At 38.1% G+C, this 11,445-nt stretch overlaps 1 protein-coding gene across 1 annotated transcript; it reads left to right on the forward strand.

The window, feature by feature from the left end:
• Positions 1 to 8,188: 8,188 nt before the first annotated feature.
• On the forward strand, positions 8,189 to 9,439 carry LOC118564424 (zinc finger BED domain-containing protein 1-like). Its single transcript, XM_036142591.1, has 4 exons — positions 8,189 to 8,352; positions 8,584 to 9,054; positions 9,151 to 9,273; positions 9,347 to 9,439. The coding sequence occupies exons 1-4, from the start codon at positions 8,251 to 8,253 to the stop codon at positions 9,437 to 9,439; spliced, it is 789 nt and encodes a 262-aa protein (XP_035998484.1). The 5' UTR covers positions 8,189 to 8,250.
• Positions 9,440 to 11,445: the final 2,006 nt, after the last annotated feature.

An 11,445-nucleotide genomic window follows, 5' to 3' on the forward strand; every position in this document is an offset into this window, starting at 1 on the left:
AGCTCTAGCAGAACAATATCTGAGCTATGTGGTCAGGGATGAAGATCACTGGCTTTAAGCAAAAGAAGGATTGGATAGATGGAAGTCTAGAAAGAGCCGATGTGCTGAACACATTCTTAAACATTTTCAGTTCAAAAACAAGCTAAGCATCATCATCTCCTACCCACAACCAAATAGACACCACATCCTCCTTTGATACTAAGTTTATATGTCACACCTCAAATGTTACATCTTCCTCCTCCTCATCCATAGAAACTTCTTCTGTTTCTGTGTATTTATTCTCAGACAAATCAGAAGACGCTGCGGTCCCATTGCACCCCCCTTCCACATTTCTGTCTCTAGAAGTCAGGTGAAAAGGAAGCTGGAGAGACTAAACTGTCCAGATGGTGTCTGCCCCAGAGTTCTAAAGGTCTGTGCAGAGCATCTTATTCTCAAAACAAAAAAGCAATGTTTGTTCATTTCTGTTTCTTTTTTTATCTGGCAAAAATGAATAAGATGGAAAACTGATAGAATAACAAAAAATATATAGATAACAAGGTGATTAATCAGGCTCAGTTTCTAAACAAGCCAAACTCTTAAGGATTTCATTTAAGTTTTGCAAATCTATAATCCTGCATAAGGTCTGTATCATTTTTATTAACACCTATTCCAACAGGTAAATTCCATAAGGTATGGTGTAATAGCAGGGCACCCAAACTCCAAACCTTGGGGGTTATTGTCCTGCAACTTGTAGATGCATTTCTGCTTCAACACGCCTGAATCAAATAAGGACTGCAAGCTGAACAGAAATCAGTCATGGAGTCAATTTTGTGAATTAGATTGGGTGTGTTGGACAAGTAAGGCTTCTAAAAGATGCAAGACACTGTGCCCGGAGGGATGGAGTTAGAGACCCCTTTGTTATCACTGATAACCTCTCATTTCTCTGGCAAATGGTGCAAACAACTGATTGTCAGCACAGGCTTAAAGGCAAGATTAAGGATTTTTCTTTTTCTTTAGGTCAGCCTGCTTGTCCATTAGCGTTGCATGTTTAATTGAAGGGTTTGATTTAAGTTACTATGGTTTCCTCGATACAGTTTTGTGAACATCACTGCACACTATGTGTGCTGGCGCAGCTTTTCCTTTGAATTACAGTTGAGTTTTTGATGGCTTGAACTTGAAAATTAAAAAAAAAGATAATATTTCTCCTATTTTAGCTTTTTGTCTTTGAAACCCTCTGAAATTCTGAACACAAATTAAAATTTAAATTTTCTCGTTTGCTTTAACTATCAAACTTCATCATATTTCAGAGCTCTGATGGTTCCATGTGTTCCTAACAGAGCACTTAGTTCTTGGACTGCAGGTTTTGTTGTGCTTTTTAGTTTGGAAACATAAAACAGGTGGCATATCTTACAAGGCTTGTCTCCTGTGGAACCCACTCCCAGTTTTAGTCTATGAGGCAGGCAGCCCATTTACGCTTAAGACTAAGATTAAAACTTTCTTTTTTATTAAAGCTTATAGTTGAAAGGCTTATATTACCCCAAGCTATAGGTATGCTGCTGTGGACTTAGGCTGTATGAGCAAATATCGACCACTTCTACTCACTCTGCTACTTTCTTCTACTACTCTCCAGTTAAGCATTATCTGCAGCTATTGCTACTGTCTCCAAAGCAATTCAAGGACCTATTGCAGTGTGTTACCCTTGTTGTCCTGCATATATTTTACCACTGGCTCAGAGCTTATCTGCTCAGCTGTGTTTTTCTCCAAAATGAAGACATTAAAAGAGCTACTGCTTACATTAAGACTTTACAATTTCTTAAACATAGAAAATACTCTTGGACTATTGTTTTGGTGTTTTTGTATGTCAAAAAAGTCAGTTGAATAATTAGACTGACCTGTGTTCTACTGGAGATTGTTACCTGTTAAAAGAGAGTTTTCTTTTCATCTGTTACACCATGCAGACTATGCTCAGTGTGAGGGATTGTTAAATGTTCAGGGCATCTGTGTTTGTTGCGTCTCCATATTCTGAAACCCACAGTCAGTCTGTATTTTCAGGGAAATGACACATAAATGGTCATGGTAGATAGCTGATAACACTGAGCAACATTCTGCTGTTAAGAGAGTTTTCCTTTCTGCTGTCATTATGTATGCCCCAAATGAAGGATTGATGTAATCAACTGTCCATTGTCACTACATGCTCTTTCAGGAGGATTATATTCTGTTCCTATGGTTGTGATAAATATTCTCTGTTTAGTTTGTGGTTGAATAGTTATATGTTTTTTTATGTTAAAACATCCCCATCTATTTGCCACACGACGTATCATTGTTGAGGTAGTTTCAGTTTGTCATTATGCACTTGGATGAAAACAATGAAACATGCTGGCCAGGTTGCTAGTTGTGTGCGCTAGATACAGGCCAAACCTTAAGTATCTTTTACAACTAAATACATTTGCCATTGCAGCTCTAAAACTTTGGAACAAATTGCCACTGCACATTAGACAGGCCTGTTTTCTGTCTGATTTTAAGTATTTTCGTAAAACCCACCTCTTCTCCTTAGCTTTTGATACCACTACAGACTGTTAAGTTTTTTGTGTATACCTGCATATTTTTCGCGCGTGCAGGCAGTGCCTTTTATTTTTTATTATATTTTACTTTACTGGTTTCATCTATCTATGGTCTACTTCAACTTTTATTGTGTTAAATATTTAGTGTGTTTTATTTTGTTGTACAGCACTTTGGAAACATTGTGTTTGTTAAAATTGTGCTATATAAATAAAGTGGTTTGGATTGGTGTTCACTGAAGCGGAAGCTAAAGCTGCTGAGACTCAGATGTGACTGCAGAGTTAAATTATGTGAGTAAAGGTCCTTATTAATACTGTGATAACAGTAATAGCAATGCTCTTCTTACCCTGCACAGTTTTAAGTACAAACAACATTATAAATAGATTGATTGATTGGTTCTTACCCTGATGCTGTGTCCCTGTTTCCATTTATGAATGAGAATTGTTATTGTCCTATATGTTGTTATATGAGGCTCTTAGATTTGCTGTAGATCTGTTTATCAAATGAATAATGGTTGGTCTTTGATCACACCGTGCAGCCGCATTACTGCGAAGCATTGCAGAGAGGTCAGGCTCAATTAGGCATTATGTAGTAGTGATTTAGTTGTCTAGCTTTCTGATAGTTCTGAGATACTGTCACTCTATATCTGCTCATTGCGCGCACTGCTGGGGCTCTATTTAGGCTCAAAAAGGACTATCATAACACTATCAGGATGGAGACTAGGTGTATATAACCTTTTTTTATCATGATTAAATGGTTTTTGGTATTTTTATAAGCATATAATGTGGCCATGTACCATTAATTAAAGATTAAACCAAAACTATTCTGTTTAGTATATATGTGCTTTTATTATTGAGTCTGATTCACTGGTTCTATTTTGTTTTGTTTTAAATCCTACTATCACCTTGGGTTAGCCTAACCAACTATAAGGTATCCACGTGAAGAAAACCTGATACACCAGATGATTTGTTACCCAGATCCATCTGGGGATTCTAATATTTATTGGATTCTTAGTTTCAAAAAGGGATATCAGCAATATCTTTCCAGCATTTCAGTTATTTTTCCATCCTGTATACAGCTTTCTGTCACACAGGCAACATAATTCAACTGTAGCACCTTTCATGATCTGTTCATGGCATGCATACAAACTATATCTTATGTATCAAAAGGTTAGGGTTAGTATGTATGTCTGTGCCATCTTATAAGGTCACAGATCCTAAACTCAAAACATCCATGTAGATCTAGATTTTACATTCTTAAGTAACTGTAGTATCATTGACAGTTTCACCAGGTTTAGTGGGGACACACACACACACACACACACACACTATATATATATATATATATATATATATATATATATATATATATATATATATATATATATATATATACAACTGTTGTATGGTGTGCTATCTCTGCTGCTATTATCTGTTTGAGTGGCATCAGAAGAAGACTTGAAGACTTGAGATGATTTTAAATGGAAGTATTCTTCATAAATGAAGAACATTACAGGCAACCCTGAGCATCATCTTTGTCAGATCTACATCCAACAATAGTGTCTTCAGTGAGAAGCTTCTCCAGATCCACTGTAAGACAGACCGCTATGGGAGATCCTTCCTGCATGTAGTCATCCACAGCTCAATAAAGAAACTCCAATAGAACTATACCAACATTTAATTTCCCTTTGGGTTTGAGATGTAAATACACATCACAGTGATAATCTTATTTTCACACAATAAGTGGTTAAAATTTTTCATTAATTAAAAATGTTGAGCACAAATGTATCGGTTGTAACAGCTGTGGAGTTGACTGCACTTTCACAAAAGTTTTCACAAAGATTGTAAGATGAGGCTATTTCCTGGTTTGAAGTTACCATTAAAGTATAATACTGCTTCTAAAGTTATACCTCCATCTGCTTTACACATTAGGATCTAACTTTGTACATTTATCATAAGTGTAACTGACATTCACAAGCCTATGCCACATGCACAGATTCTACTCCAGACTCCCAATGGTAGTTGGGAAGCAATCACATAGATACCAAATCAGAGCCAATACCACTATGTTTATATATGAGTGTTAAGTTAGATGTAAAGCTCTCCTGACAAGAATGAAGTAGATCCAGGCCTAGTATGGGTAGATGATGATTTTGGGATATATCTGCTTGCACAGTCCTAAAAAAAACTACATATAATACACAGTGGTCCAACTAAAACCTCACAAAACAAAACTGATGGAGCAGTTTAGTTTTTATTGTTTCATGTAAGTACAGTTCCTACCTTATTCATTTCTTATTAGGAAAATATACCACTAGAGGGACAAATCATAAGCAATGTTATTTTTTACAAATATAGAAAGTTCAAATATTGTATAAATCAATTTAGATTTTGCTTTTTCAAATAAAATTGAACTTAGAAGACTGGGAACCTATTTTCTTATACCATTGAGGTTGGGTGACCAGGCAAATTATGGTCCTCTAAAGGGGGACAGAGCCTAAAACCACAGCTTCAGTAGATAATTTTGAATTGCCCAGTTAAACCAGTGGTGAGTCTCAGCAGGCTGTACACCAAAGGAGATTTCGACCAACATAACATTTTTCTTCCACTTATTTTTTTCATCACATCACAACTTCAAATGAACAGGAATCTAAAAATTAACTTGTATATAAATCTCCTTTTCTGACAATAATATAAGCCAAAGTCATTTTGACTTGTATATGCATTGTATGTCAGTTGGCCAAAAGATAATGGAAAATATGGAAAAGGACATTGCAAAATGACATGATTTACTAGCACAAATTAATATCCACAGAAACCTTATTTATTTGTTTGCATGTTTATCCCCCACAAATTAAGTCAAAACATTGTGCTGCCACAATTTCAGTGAACACTAAACAACCATGAGCATCCATGAACCAACTGGTTTCTGTCACAAATTACATCAAAGCAGCACCACTTTGCTTTTCAGTGTCAGGATGCTCAACTTTATAACCGACACAACATATTTTTTAAAAAAAACAACAAAAGCTCATATATTTTAAGGCACATGAGCAGCAAACACACATATAATACAGTTTGATTCACCACTCAAACTAATTTTTAGTACTTTTCTGACTGTTTTTATTCAACTTAATATTTTTACAATGTAGACTCTTTGCAGTCCTCTTCCCAAATAGAGGAGGTCACTGCTGACTAAATAATACATCTCATAAACAGGAGAACAACAACAAAATTATTTCATTAATTCATTGGATAGTTCAAATAAAATCATTTAAAGGAACTGAATGAAATTTAATCTAGATTTAATCTAAAAATTGCATCTAAGCTTGGGTGCTCTTCAAGCATTCATTTCGATCTCTATGTGTATCAAACAGTTAATCTCGACAACCCTAATGGAAGTGTATTTAAAAAAGAGTTCTTGACTGCCAGGAAACTATTATTCACTTTTTACCTTTCCTTTGATATGTACTTTAAAGCATTCTTACCATTTTTCTCAGGAGAAATACAACAGGGCATCTTTCAAGCAGCTATGGTGTGATGCACATTCTGACATTATGAAATGGATAAAACATTTTCTCAATCCTCAGATTACACTCGAGGGTATTCTTATTCTGAAGGTGGCAGTAAAAAAGCTGTTGCAATAACGGTACAATTAGCTGGCTAATTTTAGTTACGGCTTTCTCATTATCCATTAAGAGCTGCGTGGTTCTAACGATTACCAGAGGCGGACAAACTTAACATTGTACATGCCACAATTGGAGGAGCTTCAGTGTAAACATAGGTTTTGGAGATTCTTCTCTGTAATTAATGACAGCTGCAGTAATTATAAAACATAACACAATAAACTGCAAGGTTGAAGTGACAAATTGATTTGTTAATAGGATAAAGTCCCTAAATATGGTGTATTTCTTCCTGCCTGGGAGTCCATTTCTGTAACGTTGAGGCAGTTGTAATCTGATAATCATCTCTCTCTGCTTCAGGCTCTTTGCCTCCTCAGTGGCATGCACAAATTTAGCGTTGACTTTAATTGAATATTGATTTGTTTGTCTCACTTTCCCCCTCTTTTCTCCATCTTACTGCCTGCTTTTAAAGTGTGATTAATCACATTAAACATATATGTCTCCATCAACTCATGACATGACAATAAATCATGTATTGGCATGATGGAACAAACTGACTAAAGGTCTGATGAGGTAACTGCTATATCTTTCATATGTCCGTGTGTTTTCAGTGAACAAGTTAGTAGGAGAAAATATATATCTATACCTTATTTTCTCTACTTGCCTACCTTGACTGAGTTTGCGTGTTTTACATCTAATTTCATGTTGCGTGTTTACTTTAATACTATTATCCCTAATAAGACTCTGAGTGACTGACTAAACTTAACTAGTGATTGAATTAAGCAGCATTTTTATTTTCTACCAGTGTTTCTTGTATTTCATTAATTATTAGTTCAATAAACAGGATGAAAAGGTTGGAATTACAGTTAGAACCAAAAAATAACACATTGTTTGTTTCTTGGACAAAATTATAATGTTCAGAATATAAATGTAAGCAGTATGGGAGGTTCTTGAAATCAAGAAGCCCTGCGTTGTGCATCAGTATTACTGTAACAAAATACCACATTTTTTGTGTCTGTTGCTTTGAGGTCAGCTATTGCAGTTGGCTGATGTATTTTATGTTATGGAAGTGTATTGTACACACATTGGCCTTTTTAAAAGGTACACCTGTACCATTAATAGGTCATGCCAAAAACATAATGCACCCTTGATTCGCTGAAGACTTGGAAAATGTGTGAGAATGGAAAAGAAAGGGGATTTAAGTTACCATACTTGAATTTTGTTTGTGTTAGATGGGCTGGTGTGAGTATTTGGGAAACTGCTGATCTGTAGTGATGTTACGTTATGTGCCGAGGCTTCGAGGCGTGTGTCGAGTAATGGAGGGGGCGTTTCCGTGAAGCGCGTATCGAGGCTTGCTTCATTTGGGGGAGGAGCCGAAAACGATGACGGCCGAAGCCTCGCTGGCCGGCTGTACCACGTGACTGCTCCGGGAAGTGATTCAGATTGTTGCGCGGGGTTTGACGGCTTTAAAAACTCCACAAGCTCCATTCAAAATGTGGGTTGTTGTAGGAGAGTTGCGGTCAGTTGAGAGAGTGGATAGAGTTTGGATAGTTTGGATAGCAGAGTTTGGATAGTGGTTATTTAGTTTGAGAAAGTTAGTTTGGTGTTTGGAGAGTTTAGGAAAGAGATACATAGGAGATTTAGGAGTGCGAGGACAGGATAGGAGTAGGATGGAGCAAGCGAGAAAGAGGAGGATGTCCCCTATGTGGGAACATTTTGATTTGATAAGCCCTAACAAGGTAAGGTGAACTGAACATTTGCAGATGCATTAGGTTTGCTTATGAGGAACTGTATTTTTCACTGTTTCTTATTTTGTGTAAAGGTGAGGTGTTTATTGTGCTCCAAGGAGTTGGGGTACAATAATAACACCTCATCCATGCTAAGGCACTACCGTGCCTTGCATGAGAATAGGGATGAAACTGGAGCTTCACCCAGCCAAGGTATTTCATTACTATATTAAAAACACACTTTCACAATTTTTGCATGCTGATGTTTGCTTGTTGTGCAAATGAAGATAGGTAACAGACACTGTATTTATTCCCTTTTAACCAGCCACCAGAAAAGCAGAGCTGGATGAAGCTCTAGTCTCCATGATAGTGAAGGATACCCAGCCTTTCACTATTGTGGATGACGTTGGATTCAAGACATTTGTGTCTAAGCTGGATCCCAATTATGTTCTCCCTACAAGGCAGGTATGTATGGGTCCATACATGAAACGAATTACTACATTATTGTGTCACAATTCTGCAATATATATATATATAAATGTATGTATGTATGTATGTATGTATGTATGTATGTATGTATGTATGTATGTATGTATGTATGTGTGTATTATATATATATATATATATATATATATATATATATATATATATATATATATATATATATATATATATATATATAATCTCTTCCTTTAGGCTCTGAAGGCCATGGTGGAGGCCAAATATGAGTCTGCTAAGGAGCACGCTAAGGCTAAAGTAGAGAAGGTGGCTGCTGTTAGCCTTACATCAGATATGTGGACATCCATCAACATGGATGCCTACCTGGCAGTGACATGCCACTTTGTGGAGGAGAATGAAAAGCTGAGCTCGGTGTTGTTGGGAGTGCAGGCATTCCCCCAGTCTCACACTGCTGAAAATATTGCTTGTGTGAAAGCCTCCCTGATGGAGGAATGGGGAATCTCAGGCAAGGTGACATGCATTGTCACCGATGGTGCTCCTAATATGGTGGCATGCGTGAGAGACCTGAAGCTTCGCCACCACATTTGTGTTGCTCACACCCTCAATCTTATTGTGAAGAGGGCGCTTGATCACCAACCTGCGCTCTGTGGCCTCCGGGCCAAAGCAAGGAAGCTGGTTGGCTACTTTAGAAGCAGCACCACTGCTAAGGTATCCTCTTTTATTTTATTCCAATATATAATGTTAATAGTTTGTCTGTACTCCTACTGCAGTGACTTAATGGCCTACTCTTCTGTATCTTTAAAGGAGAAGCTTACACAAGTGCAGCATCAGCTGGGCATGCAAGCAACCAAGCTGATGCAGGAGGTGGAAACCAGATGGAACAGCACCTACTTGATGCTGCAACGTCTGGTGGAGTTGAGGGAGCCAGTAGGAGCGGCATTGGCTGGATTGCACACTGACATTCCCTTTTTAACTGCCAGTGAGTTTGATATTGTTGTAGCGTGCCTTTCGTTACTCTCTCCTTTCTATGACGCCACCACGGAGCTCTCGGCAGAACAACACGTGTCGGCATCAAAAGTTATCCCCCTCCTGAAGATGATAGAGAATGCCCTTCAGGAGGAGGACACCAAGTCGGCACCTGCAGAAGCAGTGCAAATAGGAGAGCAGCTCAGGGAGAAGCTGCACATGCTCCAGTCAATGAGCATCTTGTCGCTGGCTACACTCCTGGATCCACGATTTAAAGTTATAGCATTTTTCAGCAACACAAAAGCTGCTGAAGCAGTGAAGCGCTTGACTTCAGAGTGTGCCACCGTAATCCGACGGAACCTAGAAGAGAACACTCACGAGATTCCCCAGGCTTCCACCTCTCAAGAATTCAGTGGAGGTAATCTTTTGTATTACATTTTGAGATTACTTATTCCTATTAAAACACTTACTAACCTGACCTGTGGTTTCCATTTAGGTAGCAGACTTTGGCAAAGATTGGACACTAGTGTCATGGAGGCAAAGAGGACTCCAAATGTCTCAGCAGATGCCACCGTAGAGGTCCAGCGCTACCTCTCAGAGGCGAACATAAGCAGTCTGGAGAACCCCCTGGAGTACTGGGCTAATCATCGGTCACTGTACCCCAATCTGTACAAACTTGCACTTATGTATTTATGCACCCCGGCATCATCTGTGCCATGTGAGCGTGTCTTTTCAAAGGCTGGAGAAGTAGTATCAAAAAAGAGAAATCGTTTGAAACCAAAAACTGTGGAGAAATTGTTGTTTCTTAATAAAAATGCATGAAATCATCCAAGTTACACAAGCATCAGCCTATTCATTACCCCCTCCCTAGTTTCATAAGCACTTTCACTGTCCTCTGCCTGATTAAGGCTATGCCATTTTTGTAGAGTCACAAAAACATTATTACACAACATGCCATATCACCTGACACTCCTATTTTGGGAATAATTACACGCAGAGAATACATTCAAACAATATTTTATTGTACACATGTGTTTACAAAATTTATGTAGACAAATGATTTCGTCCTACACCTTCTGTGAAGTCATTCCCAAGAGCCATAATAGACAAAAATGATATGCATCACACGTGTTAAGATACAGCTGGCTGTGATTATACAACTTGCCAGTAGGTGGTGCTGTGTGCACATGAACCGTCAAGAAATGAACCTTTTCTCGAACCAGTTGGCTGAGTGGTTCAATGCCTCATGAGGCTTCATCTCGCCATCACTACTGATCTGAGACTTTAATGCAGAACCATCTCTCAAGTTTGCAAAGGGTGGTCTGGAAGGGAGAAAAACGCCAATGAGCGGCAATAGTTTGGGTGAAAATGCTGTGTTGATGTCAGAGGTGAGAGACAACAAGGAAATGGCAAGACTGGTTCAAGATGACAAGGCGATGCTGTTTAAATTTCTACAACTTACAACCAATGTATGTGGTATTTCATCTCTGAATGAACAACATGTTGAGCATTGAAGCAGATAGGCTGAAATAGTGCAAGACTATTCCTGTCAGTTAGGAGCTAGAAACTGAGGCTCCAATTCACACTGATCCACCAGAATTAGACAATTACAGATTTGAAAAATATTGTTGTCTGTTAAATCATGAAAGCAGCTGGAACAGTAAATTGGCAGAATCAAAATTTGGTTTTAAACATCAAAGTGTGTCACCATCTTGCTTTATATTAACAGCTGCTACTGCCATTAGTGTGAGGGTTGTGGATGTTTTCTTGGCCCACTTTGTGCTCCAGACAGAATTGCTTAACACCACGGGCTCCTTTTCATTGTTGACCTTATCCTTCCCTTTATGACCACAGTGTACCACTCTTCTGATGGATATTTCCAGCTGGATGTATGTTTGTTGAAATTTTCCCATGAAGAATTAAGGCAGTTCTGAAGGCAAACGGATGTTCAACCCTATGCTAGTGGTTGGTGAGTACAATGGACTAATCAGACATGGTCTATATCAGGGGTGTCAAACTCATTTTGGTTTAGGGGCCGCATTCAGCTTAATCTGATCTCAAGAGGGCCACACGAGTAAACTCATTGCAAGATTAAATAGAACTAATAAATGTGGACTTGTTGTTGATTTTTAT

Source organism: Fundulus heteroclitus, chromosome 10 (assembly GCF_011125445.2).
Source record: "Fundulus heteroclitus isolate FHET01 chromosome 10, MU-UCD_Fhet_4.1, whole genome shotgun sequence".
Lineage (NCBI taxonomy): Eukaryota > Metazoa > Chordata > Actinopteri > Cyprinodontiformes > Fundulidae > Fundulus > Fundulus heteroclitus.

Coding starts and splice junctions, on each gene's coding strand:
- LOC118564424 (XM_036142591.1), top strand. CDS start 8,251: ATGATAGTGAAGGATACCCAGCCTTTCACTATTGTGGATGACGTTGGA. Junction 8,353..8,583: donor ATGTTCTCCCTACAAGGCAG/GTATGTATGGGT, acceptor CTCTTCCTTTAG/GCTCTGAAGGCCATGGTGGA. Junction 9,274..9,346: donor TGGTGGAGTTGAGGGAGCCA/GTAGGAGCGGCA, acceptor ATATTGTTGTAG/CGTGCCTTTCGTTACTCTCT.